The sequence below is a fragment of the Punctularia strigosozonata genome (genome assembly GCF_000264995.1).
Source record: "Punctularia strigosozonata HHB-11173 SS5 unplaced genomic scaffold PUNSTscaffold_3, whole genome shotgun sequence".
Lineage (NCBI taxonomy): Eukaryota > Fungi > Basidiomycota > Agaricomycetes > Corticiales > Punctulariaceae > Punctularia > Punctularia strigosozonata.
The window spans coordinates 1211551-1230765 of NW_006767435.1; the positions used below are offsets into that span (position 1 = coordinate 1211551).

The following is a 19215-nucleotide window of genomic DNA, read 5'->3' on the forward strand; positions in this document are numbered from 1 at the left end:
TCGCCGCTGGCGGGCGGGTGGACCCTGGTCACGAAGGCCCATCCATCTCCGGGTACTCCCCCGCGCTCGAGTCTGGGCTTTCTGGCCTGCTCGACCCACTCTAAGCCCGGCAGGAGAACGGGAATACACACCTTGTCCCGATATAATGTCACGATAGAAATGTTATCTTAGCGCTCGTGCGAGCCGGGGTCTGAGTGTAAGAGCGAAAGTGCGGGTCGCGACATTGAAAGACGAGCTGTCAGCGCGCGTTGAACTTCCTTCGAACGGGTCGATGCGAGGGCGGAGACTGTGGCTGGGCCCGGTTCGCATGCTTAATTTTGTCCGTGATGCATCTCAGTGCATCGATGCATGTCCGAGTTCGCGTATCCCCTTCGATCCCTTTTCATGATTAATGACCCCTTCTTTCATCGACAGCGAAAGCGTAAGGAATGCCGTAAACGACGGAGCGCGTAGTCATCCGAAACCGTCCTATCGTACAGCGCATGTGCCAAACGTGGATAAAGGCACGATCAAGAGGTTTAGCAATACTGTTACATACGGTCCGCGAGCGCAGCGGGATCTAGAGGCGGGGGGAAACGGAAGAACAGCAGTAGACGGGACATGGAAGCACATCAAGCAAGACAACAAGGCGCAGACGTTACAGTCCGGTTAGTCAGGAAGTCCATTCTGAGTCCGAGTTCGGAGCTTCTAGGAGACGGGATGGCTCGCGGGCTCGCGCGTTGCACTCCGCTGGGAATTTAGAGACAACGGCTCGACCTGGAGCCGCGAGCGAAGGCGATCTAGGCGTCTTCGCATCCGTTTTTGACGTGTCGCTGATAGATGATCAACAAATCAATGAACATACTCTAAGATCGCCGCGATAGATGAAAGGACGAACGCACCTTGAGCGAATCCGGGCGACTGAACGGCTTGCCACAATGCGGGCATGGGTTGGTTGCCCCGCTAGCAGCCGAGTGGACAGTATCGATGTGTCTCTGGACGTCGTGCGAGCGAGAGAACGTCTTCGGGCAGCGCGGGCAGGTGTAGCGCGGCGCCGGACCGCCCGGGCTCTGAGGAGGCGAGCCAGCCGCAGACGTCGATGCCATATTGTGGGGCAGCATAAGCGGAGGACTCTGGCCTGCAGGCTGCCTATACCCGGCGCTGACGACCTGTGACGGCGTCGGGATCGTGCCTTGGGGGTAATGGGCTCCGTACGCTCCCGCGTTCGGGTTAGGTGGGTAGGGCGGAACGCCGGAGCCATCGACGCTATGACCTCGGTGATGGGACGTGTAGCTCGGGTGCGGCATCAGCTGGGCGGCGCTCGAGCTGGATTGGCCCATTTGCTGGCCGGCGCCCATGTGTGGGTAGGGCCGAGGAGTTGACGAACGCTGATGCTGGAACGGGAGAGCTCGCAGTTGTGGGCCGCTCGAGGCTGCGTGGGAGGGGCGAATCCTCGGCATGAGCAGGAACTATGTCATAGGTGATGGGGACGTACCTGGAAGGTAGCCCGGCACGGATATGGGTTGGCTTCGGAGCTGGACGGAGGGAGAAGGCCCGCTGGTGTACGTGAAAGCAGACGACGCCGAAGGGACGTTGTACGGGGCGCCGCTGGCATAGGTTCTGTCGGAAGAGCGTTGAGCATCATCGGGATACGGAGAGGGTGCGCGCAACTCGTCGATGGCGTGCTGAAGCTCGGAGGACTGGTAGGTACGGGGAGGCAGCTGGGCGCGGGGAGGGCTGCCGCCTGGCTGTTTGTCCGGCGAAGAAGAGGAAGGCATGACGATGAGGTCAAGGCAGCTGCTTGGCGAAGACGAGAGTAGGCGCAATCTGCTGGAGGACTGGAGGTGGGCATGCTGGAGTTTTTATGCGTTTGGGCGAGGGTGAGGGTGTGACAGGTTTGGCCGATACGATGACCACGCTGCCATCGGCCAAAGAAGAGAGGTCTGGCTGGGGAGATCAGCGCGCGATATCATCGCGTGGTGACGGATATCCTATACGGCAAACGGGGCGCTGGCCAGCAGCAGGGTATCGACCAAGCTTAGGGAGAGACGAAGACAGACGGAAACCGGAAGAAGCGAGCGGTGTATCCATATTTGGATATAACGACGCTGGATGTGGCAAATTGGACGCTTCGCATCAAAAGCGGCTAGTGCGACGGTGGATTGTGCGTGTAGCGAGAATTTTCCCCGCCAAAGCAGGAGAACAAGGTCCAGTCATCGACACGTCGTCGCGTGGGGCCCGACCACGCGAGCGCGAGTTTAGAACGCCACCGCGACAGGCACTCCGGAGCATCCGGACGGAGGCACGCGCAACGTCGCCCAGACCACCGGAATTAGCGGCGGACCATCCCATGGCGCGCTGCGATATCAGGAGCTGATCATCCCGCGCGATTTGCCTTCACGAATATGTACACCGCAATACGCGGATGGGTCGCGCGCGTCCCGGAGATCGCGATAGCCATCTGCATCGCCCACTGCCCTGCCTGTAAAACGTGCGCCAGGGCGTCGATCGCTGCACGCGAGCGGCGCGCGATCAAGTAACGGCTATCCAGACTGCTAATTAGCAATGCGGACGGCGGGAAGGAGCGGACTTGGTGGCTTCCCGCGCCGACGGAGGATGACCGGGGGGCGTCATCGAAACAACCACGCACGCCGCCGCAGAGGGCGGTGAATGATCCCGACAGCAGATGTCACTCGAGTCTCTGTCCCCCACATACTGCGTCGCAACCCCTAGAGCGATGTCCAGCCTTCTCACAGGGCAGATCGGCGTTGCAGTTTGCCTCCGTTGGGAGGATGCGCGCACAGCCGTCAGCGAGACTGCGCTGCGGCGGACGCTAGTGAGCTGCATGCTCTGGCCGAGAGACGTGTCTAGGCTCTTGAGCAAGGTCGCCGCGAGATCGGTTGCGCGCGCGTTCAGCTTGCCCAACGCAGAACAATAGACAGCAGGAATGGCGCGCTCAGAAGCCTAGACGGAGGTCAGACGCGAGACGCACTTCCATCCCCCCCGCTATCACAAACGCATCTGCGTATCGATGCGGCAGGGTGTGTGTTGGAAACCTGTTCACGAGAGCAAAGCGAATATGCCCTTGCCGAGCATCAAGGGCGATGCCCCGGGGGTGGCCCCAGTAATGTCAACGAATCACAAAGGGTGAACACGAGAGTGGAGCTCCGAACCTCACCGGGTTGTCTGGACGAATCATTCCGCCTCTGAGGAGCTTGCCGCGTTTTCAGGCACAATCGTACGGGCATGAGACACGATCAGCGGGCGCATTGAATGACTATAGTGCTGTGGTCGCCGTGGTTGAGTAACAAGCACAAGCCCGCTTGTCGTTGTGGGATAGACGATGTCCGGGACGCGTGGCGGTGAGGCTATCAAACGCTCGACCTGGCGGCCTCGAGTCATCATCGTTCCCACCGCCTCGCCCACCTCTCCGTCATGGCGCCGTTCGACCTGGACGCTTGCATAGAGCAATTACTCCGAAAACAGCTCCTACATGAGGCTCTCTTGCGCGAAATATGCGAGAAGACGAAGGAAATCCTCATGCGCGAATCAAATGTCGTGCACGTAAGCGCGCCAATCACGGTCGTCGGCGACATCCATGGGTAGGCACTCATGCTACCCTTGGCTCCTCCAGGCACTAAGCAGAGATCAAGCCAGTTCTACGACCTTATAGAAATATTTCGCATAGGGGGTTATCCTCCGCACACGAACTACCTATTCCTGGGTGCGCAACATGCCGATCTATGACTTGGCGTCCGCGGACTTACATATCGTCTCAGGCGACTACGTCGACAGAGGACTGTTCAGCGTGGAGACAATATCCCTCTTAACGGTACTGAAACTGCGGTGGCCGGATAGGGTCCAGCTCGTCAGAGGCAACCATGAGACGCGTGCGGTCACTCAGGTATGTCATCCCTCCCCTTCCACATGCATGCGAGACGCCACCACTCATGCGAGTCAGAACTACGGTTTCTACACAGAATGCGTGCGCAAGTACGGGTCGTCACACGTCTGGACGTACTTCACCGACATGTTCGACTTCCTCACGCTCTCTGCCGTCATCGACGACCGAATATTCTGCGTCCACGGCGGCTTGTCGCCTTCGATACATTCAATAGATCAAATCAAGGTCGTCGATCGATTTCGGGGTGCGTTTCTAGGGTCCACCACCTAATCCTGACACTCTCAATTGACCCCTCCGTCTTCCTAGAGATCCCCCATGACGGCGCGATGGCCGACCTCGTCTGGTCGGATCCGGACCCTGAGAAGGAAGACTTCGCGATTTCTCCCCGAGGAGCCGGGTACACCTTCGGATCAGGCGTCGTCCACAAATTCCTCGAGACCAATGGCATGTCGCATATTCTTCGCGCGCATCAGCTGTGCATGGAAGGGTACTCGTCATTGTTCGACAAGCACCTCAGCACCGTATGGAGCGCGCCTAATTATTGCTATCGCTGCGGGAACAGCGCTAGCATATTGGAGGTGGGACCGGGCGAGAGCATGTACTTCAACGTGTTCGAGGCGGCCCCCGAAAACGAGCGGGACGGTCCTAGTCACCAAGCCGCACAAAGTGCTGGCGGAAAGGTACGCCGATGTGCCCGTCATTGCGTACGCGTTCGATCGCTCATGAACCACCTGTTTCAATTATCTTAGCTACCCGAGTACTTCCTATAATCGGTATCGCATTGATGGGTTGTGTCACGATGCATAATGAATAAACGTCGGATTGTAATGGATTAATGCAAGCGGATGCTGTACTACGTTTATTGCTGAAAGATACATAACGGGCACAGCTTCCTGGGTTCCCACTGTCTTCCACAGTCAGCACCGCCTCCGAAACGCAACTCTCCTTCAGATCCCAGGCACCATCCACCTCCAGTGAGTCCGATATAGGTTGACAGGCTATTCCGGTCTATTGGCTCTCAACATCGCGTGTATCCGCGCTAACTTCTCCAAATATGTAGATATGAGACTTCGGTCGGCCAACGACCCATTAACTCAGAGTTGCAACCTTATTGGCGGTCCACAGCTCCACGCCGAACCCCCCTCCAGCCGCGGAGCCTGTCAGGTGCTGTAACCCTCCACCCTCCGACTTCTCGGGTCTCGAGCTTCTCGAGATTGCGACGCGGGCCCGTTCCATTTGCGCGCCCCTGGGGGAGCTGAATAAAGACGGGTGCAAAATCTTCTCTAATCGTCAAGAATCGGGTCGCCTGGGGTCTGGGCATCTTGGGCGGGCCCTATGGAACGCTGATGAATGCCCGGAGCTAGCCAATGGAGGCCCGCCCATCATATTCTACGGTTCGTAGCGGCGCTGGTGATGTAAAATTTGGGTAAACAGTAGGTACGCTCAGTCTTGGGATCGAGCTCGGAAGCAACACTGGGATCATCGGCCGTTCCAGCTGTCAAGTACCCGGTGGGAATAACCCTGTCCCACGAACTCCGTCCGGAGGATCGCGTCGGTTTCAGCTCGCGAGATACGTCGAAGGGCGAACAGGTGACATGGTACGTGCAAATATACCTGCGGAGCAGCAACGCCTCTGTTGGCATGCGCCTCCGACCGCGCGCTGGATGATGTCGCCGTTGAATACAAGTCCGATCGCGTTTGAGCTCGCTCCATTCAACGAAGCCTGCACTCAGCAATTGTTTGTGAGCTCCGGCCAGCTCGTACAATGATTTCCATCTCTCTTCATGTCCCAACTGGGCTGGTGAGGGCCCGTGACCTTTCCTATCGGACGATCTGCGGTACGCCTCCACCATCGATAGGCGGGCAATTGCGCACCAGACGGGCTTCTTCGAGCGACTCTAAATCAGACTCGATGCAATCGCGCTACTCAACAGTTGCGGTATCATTTGGCCGCCCAAGGTAGGGGCACTAGCACACAAGCCGCTGCATCGATGAGCGAGGGATCTCATCTGCTCAAGGGGATAGGCCTGACACACGTCGCGGTGAGATCGCCTCTACTACTATACGCAGCTCAATGGAACTAACTGGAGGTCTCCCGCCTGCGCAGTCGAGAACCCCCTGCGTTCTTGCGCTCGAAGGAACGTGTTGATACCGGAGTTTTCCCCACGCCGGACTCCAGAGCGCAAACCCGTCCATTCTCATCGTGTGGTGCACGGATATCCCGGTACATTGGCCGACCCTGCATATGGCCCTGGAGACAGATGGATACTCGCGGACGTTCGCGATGCGCTCAAATCATGCTACGAAGTCAAGGGTAGTCGCCTCCCGAAGACGCCGACCGTGCCGTGTGGAGCGGTAGCCTATTCACCGCGGAGAAGACCTTGGGTGCCTCACGGTCGCGTATGTTAAGCAGTGTTCGATGAGAGGCGTCAAGGGTGCCACGACCGATGAGCCCGACCCATCAGAGAAAGCATCTCAACGACGCTCTATTTTCACGGAAGTGCGAAGAAGTCGCGCCGGGTGCATTCTGGATGCTTGGCCCAGGGTTCTGCGACATGTCAGCTCAGGACGTAGAGAGAGACCCTGCTTCTGTGAGTCCCTACGTAATATGTACCTAATGTCGAGTTCGCATCAAGTCGCCGCATATGTCCAGACTTTGATCCTTGCAAGTGAGGCAGCGTATTCTCACCTGCTGCCATACGCATAAGCAAGCGAGACTCGCTTCAATCCCCACCCTCCTTTAATATACCTTTGTGCGTACAGGCATGATAACGCATGCATCAATTTGTTGCGCCGTATCCGACATGCAGTCCCTGCGCCATCTCGTGCCGTACCAGGAACCCTTGAACTTGGATGGGGTTTCTGTGAAAGTAGTATTCCCACAGTCACGAGCGCGTACTTACAACTGTGGGAAACTCGGCCTTATCGACTGCCGGATGCGCGTTTGCAAAAGTTTGAGCGCCATCGCTCTTGACGCCGCCCTCGTCGATTCCCGCGACTCGCGGTTTGTAGCTTTGCATATATATCGAACAAGGAACCAGGAACATGTCCACAATTCAAGACAGATCCGCTCCAAGCCTTGCTGTTAGTATGGACGATCTCGTAGAGTGGTTCAAACGTCGTGGAGGCAGCATCGACGAATCAGCCATGGGCTTCACCGTCTTTCCGGCGGACGGAGGACGTGGAGCGGTGGCGTTAGGAGATATTCCGGTAAGCAGAGTTCAATGCATTGGCTGTACCACCTCGCTTGGTCCACCAAGATGTCGTGCAAGCTGACGAGAGCTAATGAACAGACGTGATCTATAGGAGGGGCATGCGTTGTTCACCCTGCCTCGTTCTCTCACGTTATCGACGCGTACCTCGTCTTTGCCTTTGAGAATACCCGAAGAATGGAAAAAGTACGAGCTCGGGAAAGGTTGGGTAGGGCTGATCCTTTGCATGATGTGGGAAGAGGCACAACCGGATTCTCTTTGGGCAGAGTATCTTGGTACATTTATTTGACTATTCACTTGTATTCAGTACTGACGTTCCCGTGACAGCCTCGTTGCCTGACGTATTCTCTACCCCGATGTTCTGGAGCGAAGAGGAGTTATCTGAACTGAACGCTACAGCAATAATAGGTCTGTAGGTTTGATTCGTTCTGTCGGGATGATGGACTGCGCTCACACCGCCACCAATATGCAGACAAGATTGGTAAAGATGAAGCGGAAAAGGAATACCACAACAAACTGCTTCCGACAGTGAGGAGCCGGCCGGACATCTTTCAGCCGGAAGCAATTGAGAGTACCTACTCTTTAAGGCGTTTTCATATCATGGGTAGCCGGATTCTGTCGCGGTGCTTTACGGTTGAGAAATGGTCGGGCGACGAAGATCACGATGCAGAAGACGCCCAAACCGAAGAGGAGGCTGAACATGCGGAAGCAGGAGACGCTTCTTTCGTGTCATCAGACGCTGGCGGTACCCAATCGGGACAAAATAACATGGATGTCGACGAGGAACCCGCCGCGGGCCCTGTTCTTGGCGATGCGGAAGATAGCGAAGACGAGGACGATTCGGGCGACGTCGCTATGGTCCCAATGGCTGACATGCTGAATGCTCGTTATGGATCTGAGAATGTATGGGTCTTGCTCATGTTACGAATATCTGACTTATTGCGTCCAGGCGAAACTGTTCTATGAATCCCGAGACCTTCGCATGGTCACTACCAAGCCTATCGCATCGGGCGAGCAAATTGTATGTCCTTCGACTATATGAAATGTATTCTGGGATAACGCTACACGACCAGTGGAACACCTATGGAGATCCACCTAATTCAGATCTTCTTCGTCGATATGGTCATGTGGACCTCCTTGCTCTATCCGATGGTGACGGAATGGGGAACCCTTCTGATATCGTCGAAGTCCGCGCCGACCTCGTCCTGAATCATGTCAACTCGAAAAAGCAGTCACATGAACTAGAAGAAAGAATCGATTGGTGGCTAGAAGAGGGTGGCGATGAGTACGTTGCTGCTTTTGCCGGACTACAATCCTTGACTCACCACTGCCCTTCAGCGTTTTCGTCTTTACCCGCGACGCAGAGTTGCCTTCGGAACTAGTATCGCTGATTCGATTGCTTATTCTCCCTCCGACTGAGTGGACCAAAACGCGCGACAAAGGTAAACTCCCCAAAGGCAAAGTGGACGACGTACGGATACTTCACGTCGTCACCGGCGCCCTGCATGAGCGCCTGCAACAGTATCCCACCAGCATTGAGGTGGGTAATGATCTTCTTTTCTATTGTCACGATTAACTCTGATCTTCCAGGATGACGAGGCGCTTCTGGCTACTGCGCTTTCAGAGAACAAGCGACAGGCAGTGATAGTCCGGCTAGCAGAGAAGCACATACTGCGGAAGGCACTCCATCACGTCGAAACCCTGGTCGGGCAGATGACAAGGAAACCTCCGAGCGGCATGCTCAAGAGGAGCGCTGGCAAAAATGGCACCGAAAAGCAAAGTAAGAAGGTAAAACATCGGTAATGGCAAGATGTCCCACGGGACGTTCGTCGTCGTCGTCATGTCTGTGTTATGGTACGCATACATCCCATGTATCGCTTAGTGAACCGTGCTTTGTAATCCATTGTTGTTGTCCGTAATCTATGCAGATTGGATCTAGACGTGCCCTCTCGCTCCCCCATGATTCGAGACCTGGGAACCAAGTCCAACTCCGAGAACTGACAGGGACCGCATTCCGCAGCATGCAGCCACATACAACGAGCGCCCGCTTGAACGATCGCACTGTGATGATCTCAGTTCCGACCGCATGCACATGGTCATGCCTTAACAATCCCGCGACGCCTCCGTTGTAAAGGCACGGTCGGGTCATAGACAGAACAGAGTACATGGATTGCGACGGGGCGAGCTTCGATGCGATCAAGGCGGAATGAACCCCAGGGACAAAGGAGGACCATCACATGGATGGATTCATCTGTTGCACATAAGCAGGATTATCTTCCCGGCAATGAACCTAGTATGGCAACCTGGAGAAACGTAAGCGTGACAGTCTGAAATCTTTCTATGTCAACAAGCCCTACGATATCGGCAACGACGACAATGAGGCACCTACCCTCTTCTATCTTCTCTCCTTCATCATCGCGTTTGCACTGGCCGCACCAGCTCCTAGTGCAGCACTCCCACCAAGCAGCTCACCAACTGCCGCCCGAGAAGCAGGCAAAACACAGCCCTTGGCAACCCCCTGGTACGTCGCGAAAAGCGAACTTGCGGCGACGCTGCGGGGGGACTGAATGCCGCGATGGATCCCGAAGGGTCATTTATCTGGACGATACTCTGAAGGTAGTTGCGCGCGCACCAACGACGGATTCCACGGCACTGAAGCCCGCCCTCCCCAAAGCGGCTGGTGTCAAGACAGGTGCGAGAAGCACTCGACGATGCCCACAGCGATCACGCCGGCGATTCGGGTGAAACTGCCCTTCTATAATTCCTGTCTGTACCATCTCGTTTTCATGGAGCGACAGGAGCAATATGCGTAGAGTTAGTGGTTGACGTGCTCACTGTCTCTTGGAACGAGGAGTGCCATGTCCGGTCGTCGAGAGGCTGCCTTCCAGTCATATTGAGAGCATCATATAGCGAAGTGTCTCATATAGCACATAACGAGCGAACACGACGGTGAGTTGAGTTGAATCAACATCGTATTACGACATACTTAGTTATGGTCACATCTTATCAAGACGAAGACCACGCAGCTATGGTAATGGCAGGAGAAAAGCTATCCCGAGAGACACTTAAGTATTCTGACACGGGGTTTACGAGAGGGACAACAAATAAATAAAAGAGCTTCTCAACGCGCCGGAATCAGCCAGAGGATGCGCTACATCAGCACGATCGACGAACAGAGTACACATCATCGCCACTCGCCGAAAAAGACTGACGATGGCGATGTAAAAATATTAATGTGGTTGCCCGAGCGCCACTCCATTGGAAGCACTTCGGGATGAGCACAGCGGACGGATGAAGCCGCGGGATTCATTGAGGCCAGTCCCATATTCTGTATCGGTGACATCCGTTGAAACGTAGCAGATCAGCATCACCACTCGGAAAATCGAGCGTACGGGTTATAGAAGGCACTGCTCTGATAGGCATGGCGGCGAAGGAAAAGGGAATCCACGAAGCCCATCCAACGCCCGTGGGTGGGGGTGCTTGGCGAATATCCTGAGTAAGAGATGCAAGCGAGGAAAGTCTGGCGCAGACGATTCTCGAAGAAGGACGAAAATGCGGCTGTCGCTTCCAGCAATCCTCCATGATGCCCCATAGATCATCAGGGAGATGTATCCCGTGACATGATGATGATTCTGGCCGTGTTGGTCGACCCCCGCTGATGACTTGAAGAATCACCGTGCTATCGCGTTGTATCTCGTGAAAGGGCTCCATGCCGGTGAGCATCTACAGGGCGAAGCTACAGTCATTATTCTAAGCAAGCGAATCGAAAGAAGAGCTCACCTCGAGAAAAAGGCAAGCAAGGGCGTACATGTCGCTAGCGTACGTTCGCTTGAAAACGAGTCCAAACGAGTCGGGGTCGTGCAGTTCCGGGCCCATGTAACGAGTTGAACCTTGCCCTACCGTCGATCCGGCACACCAACACTCAGTCAGCTCGGCCAGCCCGAAGTCTGCGAGCCGTATGTTGCCCTGTTCATCTACCAGAATATTGCTCTGGGATCGGTGGACATTAGTCCATTTACAGTGAAATCGCAGAACAGACAAAACAGCACTTACCCCCTTCAAATCACCATGAACTATGCATTCTCCATGCAAGTATGCGAGACCGGATACAACCTGTTGGAACTGCCATGTGATGTCAGCCCATCAGAACTGTAGCCGTAGACCAAATTCTGAGCAAGTTATACCATTTCAATCATGGCATCGAGAGAGGTGGATCCCCTGCGGGTTGCAAGGTAATTCACGACAGTCCCTCCATACATCCATGGGGAGACTAAGCACATGAAAGGCTGATAGACCGCTACGTCGACGCCCAGTACTGGTAATATGTTGGGGTGTCGGAGGTAACTGCAGACCAAGGCTTCCTTGAGAAAGATCTGCGGGAAACGTGTTGGTCACGCGGTTATCACTCTCAACACCGCGGAGCTCACATCGAGACATTGTTTATGCCTATCTGGTCGAACCCATGTACGAAAGCGCTTCAGAGCAACTGGCTGTCCGTCTATCTCTCCGCGGAAGACATCAGCATACGCGCCCCCGTATGCTGGGATATCCCGGTCGTAGACGATCACATTCTTGAGGAATAAAGACGAAGGGAGCTGAGAGCTGGCCCACGCAAGCTTCACCATCAATCTGAGGAAGGCTACGCGAGCAGACTGCGCCACCTCAGCCCGCCATGACCTGTCCAAAACGAGCTGAACTAATGTTGAGTTCACTTATCCCAACGAAGCGGAACCGAAAGCGGCACTGACTTCACTGATAACTTCTAGTAGTTCCACAACGTCTGTCGATGCCAAATCCGGGAGGCTGCGTTCGAGTCGTTCGAGCTCGAGAAATAGGTCGGGAAGATCAGCGGGCGCTAGATGTAAGTTCCGTATTCTCCGAATAGTAGCTTTCGACGCGCGTTCAGTCAGATTTCAGGACGGGTCAGAGGCCCTCAAGCCTCTGGGTGCGAGCCGGGAGATCGCCAGGAAACGCCACTGACAGAGGACAGAACTTGTTATGTGATCCGTAACCCTGCGCTGACAAACGGGTCAACCGCAGGGGTTCTAGATCGACAGTAGCCTGTAAATGCGAGGCGAAGCGAAAGCCGTTGTAAGTTCCAGTATGATCCAGCGAGAGGGTAGGACTCAGCAATGGTAGCCTTCATTCCTGGGAGCTTATATGCGCTTGTGAGGTGTGGGTGGCAAGAACACAGACGCCACCCGCATAGCGACCTTGTTGATGGTGAGAGAAAAACTGCGCCGTTCGCGGTGGAACAATTCCAAATGCCGGATAAAGCCTAGGAAGCTTGAAGTGTATACTTTGCTGTGTAGAGGCGAGCGGTGGCCTCTCTGAAGCTCAGAGTGACGAAAGGGGGTAGATAACTTGAACACTGTCAATATCGCATAGGTATGCAATTGGGAGCCTTGGATGTATTGAAGCGCTGCGCCGCATGTTGATGATGACTAGAGTACGATTAGGAGCTGTGCGGATATGGCATTTGATCACCTGCTGGTCAAGCTGTCGACAGCTAGTAATCCAAGATGACCAGATGTAGTTGATAAGGGAATATGCATATTGCGCACAGGGTAGCGTGGTTCCTTTTCATGGACGCCATCCAATGATCTTCGGCGTACGCCATTGAGGAAAACCACCCGTATTGATTGCGTAGTCGTGCGTTCGAGCGGTCATGCTGGGTGATGAAAAGCGGTATAGGAGATTCAAGGCCAGAACGCAGTTTTGTGGTGGAGTACGTCCTCACTCATCTTGGGGTCCTCAACGGACTCTGACAGCAAAAGGTATGGCCAACGCCGGGGTCGAACCGACGACCTTGGCGTTATTAGCACCACGCTCTAACCAACTGAGCTAGTCGGCCATGGAATTATACACCAAAACAGGCATATACATTTTGTGACAGGCGGATGCTGGCGGTAACGCCCTGTAAGCGCGTCAACCCACGCCCGGCCGGGTTGTACCCAAAGTTAGTATGCAACTGAAGCCGAGGAAGGGCCATCACATACACCTGTCCCATCCACGGCTGTTCCGTATGCAAAGATATCTCTTTAGCCTCACCTTTTCTCCCTAGCTGGACTCCTGATGCCCGCGTACAATGATGACGACGACGACATCCTGTACGGGACCCCGTTCGCGACCGCCGACGACGCGGAGTCGCCCTCGACCATTTCATACACCTCAGCACTCCGTCATGGGTCATCTACTTCGAGCTTGCAGACGAGGCCAGGATATCGGCGGCGAGGATCGGAGAGTGTGCTCGACCCTCATAGCAGATCGCGGCAGAGTCATCAACTACACCAGCATAGCGCTAGCGCAGGTGCCAGCAAGTCGCGGCCCGGAACGTCGGGGCATCATCGGTCGCATACGGCGGACGAGAGGAAGGATCGTCGGGACAGCGCCGCCCAGCGACTGCACCCGCTTGCTGGGCTCAGCCCGACCAAGATGGACTTCTTTGGGAGTACGCGGCCCGTGCTCAATCGCATGTTGAGCGATCAGTCATACGAGGAGCCCGAGTCGTCGAAGGATGCCCTGGGTTCCCCACTTGGAGCCACGTACCAGAAGGAGGCTGAGCGCACGGTCATCGTGCATGAGGTACGCCATGCATACACGTTATAAGGTTCATGAAGAGTGACGCGTTGTTGGTGCGACCGTTTAGGTTGCGCCTACGGATTCCTTACCTGGAGTCGCTCTGAAGTACGGGATTGCACTATCTGAACTGCGTCGAGCGAATCAGCTGTGGCCTTCGGATCCAATACATCTACGCAAGACATTGTACATCCCGGTGGACAAGACGTCTCGCCGTGACCTCGTCGAAGCCCTGGTTTCCCCTGGTCCATCTTCCCCTCCACCCATCAACTCGCCTACCGACTCTCCCTTCAACCGTATCTCCCCTCATGGTCACCCCCAGAGCCCGGGTTCACCTAACTTACCCGCTACCGCAACCATCCGACGCATACCCGCCTCCAGACTATCCTTTTTTCCGCCCTCTCAATCATCCGCGCTCAACCGTTCCAAGACGCTCCCACGCAAATTCTCGACGCCTCCGCTCAGCGCGTCCGCCCCCGTCATCCCCGCCGGACGGCGCTCACCCACGCGTTCGACAAAGGCATCGGCGCTGACATCCATCTTCAACGCTCTGCCGATCAACGTGCCCCGCATTTCACTCGATTCGACGCGTAGCAACACGTCCGCGAGCGATGACCAGGAGCACGAGATGGCAGACGTCAGTTGGTCCGTGCCCAAGACCGCATCACCATTTGATGCGTTCCCTTCCTTCGAGTCGCCGCGGCGCACCGGATATACCCCTGCTTCGAAGCCAGCTCGCACAACTCATATGCGCCAGGCGTCGAAGGGAGGACTGATCGAACTGGACCAGGATCCGACGCCAGGCCGCGGTCCGGCACCTGTGCGCACGGCGCAGATGGAACCTTCTCCGGCGATGACCCTTCCGCTGGGCTCTCGCACAGATATGGCGGACACGAAGGTCGCGTCTCGTCGACGGATACCGGAATCGTTCCGCACGCGGCCTCCGGACTCCGGGATCTCCTGACATCTTTTGTTCGTCACGACGGTCGTGCTACAAGGATGCGGCGTAGTGCCGGGGGATCGTCGGGGGTATCAGGTCTGCATAAACGTGTTCAGTCGAACCTCCACTCGAGTCACTGGGGATACCCTCGCTTGGTCCGGTCTTGTCCAGATGCACACGCCGCCTCCCGCTGGCCTCATCCACCGTGAATACCCTCTCAAAGTCCCGCCACTCCTTTCACCGGTCACCGCGATGTTGACCTCACCACGCGCGTGTCCCTGCTCTTCTTGTGCATCTGTCTTTGATTCGCTATCTGTGGACACATCACTATTCTAGATTATACGACATATCAATGCTGTACCCATAGACATGTTTTCGTTTCAACTTCAATGGATGTAAATATCTATAACGCAATTGGTCACAGCCGTACTTGTCGGCGTAGATATGCTGCGCATGCGATGCCGATCTACATATGCATGCCTTGCACGGTCATGTGGTGCCGAAACCTAAGATGGAATGAACAGTTACACCCGAGCTCTGCGACCCTCTTGGGTATGGAATTGTCAATCTTGTATGCCCCCTTGTCCGGGTTTCCATCGCTGCTGTGGTATGCCTCATGACAAAGTCTGCCATGAAATCGCGTACGCGTACACCTGCCGGAACTCAGAGAACGAGCTACTGAGCATCAATTCGCGAAAGGATCAGCCTGCAACAGTGCAACTACAGCATCCGTGACCTAATCCACTTGTGTCACTGTGAATTCGGTCCCAGCAGGTCCCAGCGCCAACGAACAGTTCGTTCGCTCGTCTTCGCCGCTGTGATCCCCGGCTGCTGCCTGAGCTATTCATTGCCGAGAACTCTGCCTGAGCCTTTGACACTGTACGAAGTTTGCATTCGAGTTCCTGGTTACGACATCTGCGATGGTCCACAGCAGTCACGACGAAGTTGACGTTGAATGCGCAGCGGACAATAACGATGATGGCTCGGCAAGACAACTACATTCGCTCAACAGAGGGGAGATGTACGATGCAGCACGCAAAGGTGCGACGACCTCTAGCATCCCTCTCAATCGTCATTGACCAAACTTCGATTGCCTATCTAGATTGCAATGCAAGTCGTGCGCGCTTCCCATCTCCGCCGCACGTTGCCTCGAGCGCAGCCATACATGCCCTCCCGTCCGAGCTCATCGAGCACATCCTCGCGTTCGGTGACCCCGTCGACGTCGTCTCGCCCTTCTCTCAGACCTGCCGCGCCTACCATGCGCTCGTCGCCGCCGATTCGCACCTTTGGCGCACGCTCTACCTCCTCCAGGAGCTCGACGACCCGCGGCGATGTCTGACCCCACTCGGCCGGCCGTACTTCGCCTCCGCCTTCCACTCAAGCCAAGCCTTCCCCTGGGCCACGCAGCTCAAGCGCATCATGCGCGCCCGCGCTGTGTGCGCGAAAATCGAGATCGCGCGCCCGGGCGAGATGCGCGCGGTGCTCGAGACGTTGCTCGAGCTTGTGAGCAACGTCCCGCCTGCGCACCCCGGCGACAGCAGCGCGCTGAGCCTCAACCTCATCTGGGTCGCCGCGACGCTTACCAGGAGCGACCTGCTCGATGCGGACGCGGATAAGCTGGGGCTTTCACGCGAGGAGGAAGCGCTGCGCGCCCGACTGCACACGTGCTACGGCGTCACCGACGCGGACCGCACGCCCGCCGCCCGCGTCGCCTCCCGCGGGCGGGTGTACAGCATGCGCAATTACACATTCGAGAACGCGTTCGGACCGTTCGTCCCCCTCCCCGATCCGGAGCTGTTCGGGGATCAGAACGCGAGCGGGCGGGCGGGGAGGGAGTCTGAGCCAGGGCTGGGGGTGGACTGGGAGCATATGCAGGCGCTGCACCACGTCATGTCGATGCACGTGGTGGATCTGCGGGAGGAGGACGAGGTCGTGTATGTCGTATTCCCCCTGAGCATGCCGTACTGCCAGAGCGTTATACCGCGTGGGATGGACCTGGACGTCGAGCGGGATTGGGCAGGCGTCGAGGGCGTGTGGCACGTCGCATTCGCGTTCTGCGATCACCGGGAACTGCTAGGTCGGTTCTCATTCGGTGTGTTCAATAATGCTTTGTGACAGCGGCTGACGGGCGTTGGGCCAGTGTATAACAACTTCAGTGTGCGTGTCGGGATGCTGTTTGCGGGCGAGGGTTATCGTCCTCACTAACCGCAGGAAAATGGGCAGGTGGATGCCGGACCGTTGGACACGTCGATATTTGAGGAACCGGACTTCATGGAAGCTTTCCGCTCGTTCCACGTCGCCATGCGAATCCTAGGGTGCGTCCGCAATCTTTCCACGTACATCGAACCTCGTTTCACAACTCGCGGATGCGTTGTTCTTTGCATAGTACGGAAGACGACCCGCAGCATCCCGGCAGGCCCAAGATCAAGTTCGGGGGCGACGTCGACGGGCACGCGACGATGGTCGGCCACGTCGAGCTCGGCCCCGACGACCACATCCGCTGGTCATTCGTCAGCGGTGAGCAAGGCCGCCCTCTTTGGAGGTAAATTCCATTCCAAGCTCATTCCTTCCCCTTCGCTCTTCCACCTGTCTTTCTCCTTCGTTATCGTCGCTTGTCCCGTGTACAGGGGGTGTTAACCCGGACGCGATCCGTTTTAGCTCGGAGGGCGTCCAGGTTGGCGGCGTGCGTTCGAGCTTTGGCGTGCTTGGCGCGTGGACGACGACGACGCACGAACTGGGTGCGTTCGGCCGAACATCATCTCAATCCGTCGACGGTTTCTGACTTTTTCGCTGTTTCATTTCTCGTTGATTCATATGGCTGGCGGCGTTTGGGGTCTTTCTGCATTCCACACGTTCGTGTGTTGCCGACGGTACCTGATTTTCGACGCTTCCTTGCCTTCTTACTCCGACGCGCGCCGCGCCGCGGTGGCTTGGGCTCAACGTTGATCAGGCGACCCCGTCGGTGAGTCGCTGTGAGACCGCATCGCGCCATACGTGATCCGTTGACGTGACGCGTGCGCGTCTGTCCCTCTCTCTTTGTGCCTAGGTCCATTCTGGCTACGGAAAGTCCCGGACAACGAACTGCCGCATCTGCTAGACGAGGCGGAGCGCTGACGGACGTCAAGATGCATATGACGGCGAGTCGGCGCGGTCAGCGGTGAGCGGAAGGTTGTTCGATGTGCTTCCGCGGCGTCCGCAGCTTGGGCCGTCGTGTGGCTGGGTTGTGTCGGGGTGTCAGTAGGGCGGCTTGGAGCTGGTGGGACCTGGGTGTTTGGATCCGGGCGGAGTTCCTGATGAGGGTCGGTGGGGGAGAACGGCTCGCCCATCTGGATCGCGCCCTGCCGGCGGGACACAGCATATGGCGCGCGTGCGAGCTGCCTTCTACTCGGACGGCGAAATTTAGGAGCGGTCGGAGGCGCAGCGAGTCGACGTAACCCGCGATCAAAGTGCTGGGTTCGCGAGACGATGAAGGCCAGAATCGAGGGAGGATTTCTTCCTTCGCGGATCACGGTTTGGCGCGTCGGATCCGTCGGGGCGCGGGCGGTGATCAGCCTTTCCTGGTGGTACCTGTGATGTCTGTCGTTGACCGTGCAATCATGATTTTTTCGATTATTCCCGGGTCTAACGATGTTCAGACAGATGGCCTTCAGGTGGCAGATGGGGCTGTGAATAGCGCGTGCGCCGGAAGGGCGGTATACATCTCAATAACGGTCGTTTCTGGATTTTCAACAAGGTTTTCCGACAACAGTCCCTTAAAGTCGGAAAAAGACGAGATGGTATACTCACCTACATCTGGAGCCTGCATCCTCCCTGCGCCCAATTGACTTGTTGCGGTTGCGTACGGGAAGGTTCGTCTTCACTTCTCTTGTCAAGCTGTCGTTCAACGATTGTGGCCTTCCAGAACGTTTCTCCGTTTCAAGTTTGATCTTCCTCCCCAATATGTGCGGCGGAGATCCGGTACATGATGATGCATGTTATCAGGGCTGCCGTTTGTTGTCTGTCATATCATCCGGTGGAGGTATTCGTGCCATCAAAAGCTATCCAAAGGACCTGGTGCGATGGCACGTTTGTATTCCTGGGCATAGAATCATCCCACGAGGTTGCTGAACCTAGCTCGCAGACATCCCAATGTCGAACGTGCCTACCCGCCTCGGTAAATCTCATACTATATACACTGTATATGGCACGCTTCAAGGAGCATTCGGAACGTATTCCACCGCAGCGACCGTTACTGCTTCTCACCTAATCTCAGTTTTCATCTTTACCGCAGCTCTCACAAGCTATCTTCGGCGAAGGAAGGAGTATGCGAGCGCGTGATCATGACGGCGGTATGATGTATGCAGCATCGTTATCTCGAAGCGTTCTGGCTTTAGTGTTCTGCGCGTTCTGTGCTACTTATAAATGGGCCAAGCTGAGTGAGACGGCATGTGAGCCGTTACATGTACTGACAGTCATGACCTGGTGCATCGGAGGTGCATGCTATAACCTGCATTCTGTAGTACGTGTAAGGACACAAGCGTGCCATAATGGAGGTTGAGGACTCGAAGGTTGCACTGGGATGGATAATCGCGCCGAGCATTTATCCGCCTGCATCGGGGTAG

At 56.1% G+C, this 19215-nt stretch overlaps 6 protein-coding genes and 1 non-coding gene across 7 annotated transcripts; 4 read left to right on the plus strand and 3 right to left on the minus strand.

Annotated features, from left to right (window-relative positions):
- Positions 1 to 779: 779 nt before the first annotated feature.
- On the minus strand, positions 780 to 1757 carry PUNSTDRAFT_131698 (uncharacterized protein; the record flags this gene model as incomplete). The annotated part of the gene is made up of 3 exons (XM_007381000.1): positions 780 to 812; positions 882 to 1411; positions 1475 to 1757. The coding sequence occupies 3 exons, from the start codon at positions 1755 to 1757 to the stop codon at positions 780 to 782; spliced, it is 846 nt and encodes a 281-aa protein (XP_007381062.1).
- Positions 1758 to 3393: 1636 nt separating this feature from the next.
- Positions 3394 to 4738, plus strand: PUNSTDRAFT_98668 (Metallo-dependent phosphatase). The gene is made up of 6 exons (XM_007381001.1): positions 3394 to 3581; positions 3633 to 3703; positions 3759 to 3883; positions 3941 to 4127; positions 4190 to 4563; positions 4633 to 4738. Exons 1-6 carry the CDS (start codon positions 3415 to 3417, stop codon positions 4651 to 4653), a joined length of 945 nt encoding a protein of 314 aa, XP_007381063.1. The 5' UTR covers positions 3394 to 3414; the 3' UTR covers positions 4654 to 4738.
- Positions 4739 to 6973: 2235 nt separating this feature from the next.
- Positions 6974 to 8898, plus strand: PUNSTDRAFT_62191 (SET domain-containing protein; the record flags this gene model as incomplete). Its single annotated transcript, XM_007381002.1, has 8 exons — positions 6974 to 7093; positions 7190 to 7370; positions 7423 to 7503; positions 7568 to 7998; positions 8045 to 8116; positions 8169 to 8380; positions 8434 to 8635; positions 8686 to 8898. The coding sequence occupies 8 exons, from the start codon at positions 6974 to 6976 to the stop codon at positions 8896 to 8898; spliced, it is 1512 nt and encodes a 503-aa protein (XP_007381064.1).
- A 1737-nt stretch (positions 8899 to 10635) lies between these two features.
- Positions 10636 to 11459, minus strand: PUNSTDRAFT_30466 (kinase-like protein; the record flags this gene model as incomplete). The annotated part of the gene is made up of 4 exons (XM_007381003.1): positions 10636 to 10818; positions 10876 to 11085; positions 11149 to 11208; positions 11280 to 11459. Coding segments are annotated over 4 exons (633 nt in total), but the record flags the coding sequence as incomplete, so codon positions are not given.
- Positions 11460 to 12875: 1416 nt separating this feature from the next.
- On the minus strand, positions 12876 to 12949 carry PUNSTDRAFT_t34. Its single transcript has one exon. It is a non-coding gene; the product is annotated as a tRNA-Ile (tRNA).
- Positions 12950 to 13076: 127 nt separating this feature from the next.
- Positions 13077 to 14836, plus strand: PUNSTDRAFT_50497 (uncharacterized protein). The gene is made up of 2 exons (XM_007381004.1): positions 13077 to 13680; positions 13745 to 14836. The coding sequence occupies exons 1-2, from the start codon at positions 13531 to 13533 to the stop codon at positions 14636 to 14638; spliced, it is 1044 nt and encodes a 347-aa protein (XP_007381066.1). The 5' UTR covers positions 13077 to 13530; the 3' UTR covers positions 14639 to 14836.
- A 371-nt stretch (positions 14837 to 15207) lies between these two features.
- PUNSTDRAFT_98672 (uncharacterized protein) lies at positions 15208 to 18319 on the plus strand. The gene is made up of 9 exons (XM_007381005.1): positions 15208 to 15255; positions 15320 to 15655; positions 15717 to 16691; positions 16755 to 16771; positions 16838 to 16929; positions 17001 to 17131; positions 17245 to 17352; positions 17565 to 17576; positions 17661 to 18319. The coding sequence occupies exons 2-9, from the start codon at positions 15535 to 15537 to the stop codon at positions 17726 to 17728; spliced, it is 1524 nt and encodes a 507-aa protein (XP_007381067.1). The 5' UTR covers positions 15208 to 15255; positions 15320 to 15534; the 3' UTR covers positions 17729 to 18319.
- Positions 18320 to 19215: the final 896 nt, after the last annotated feature.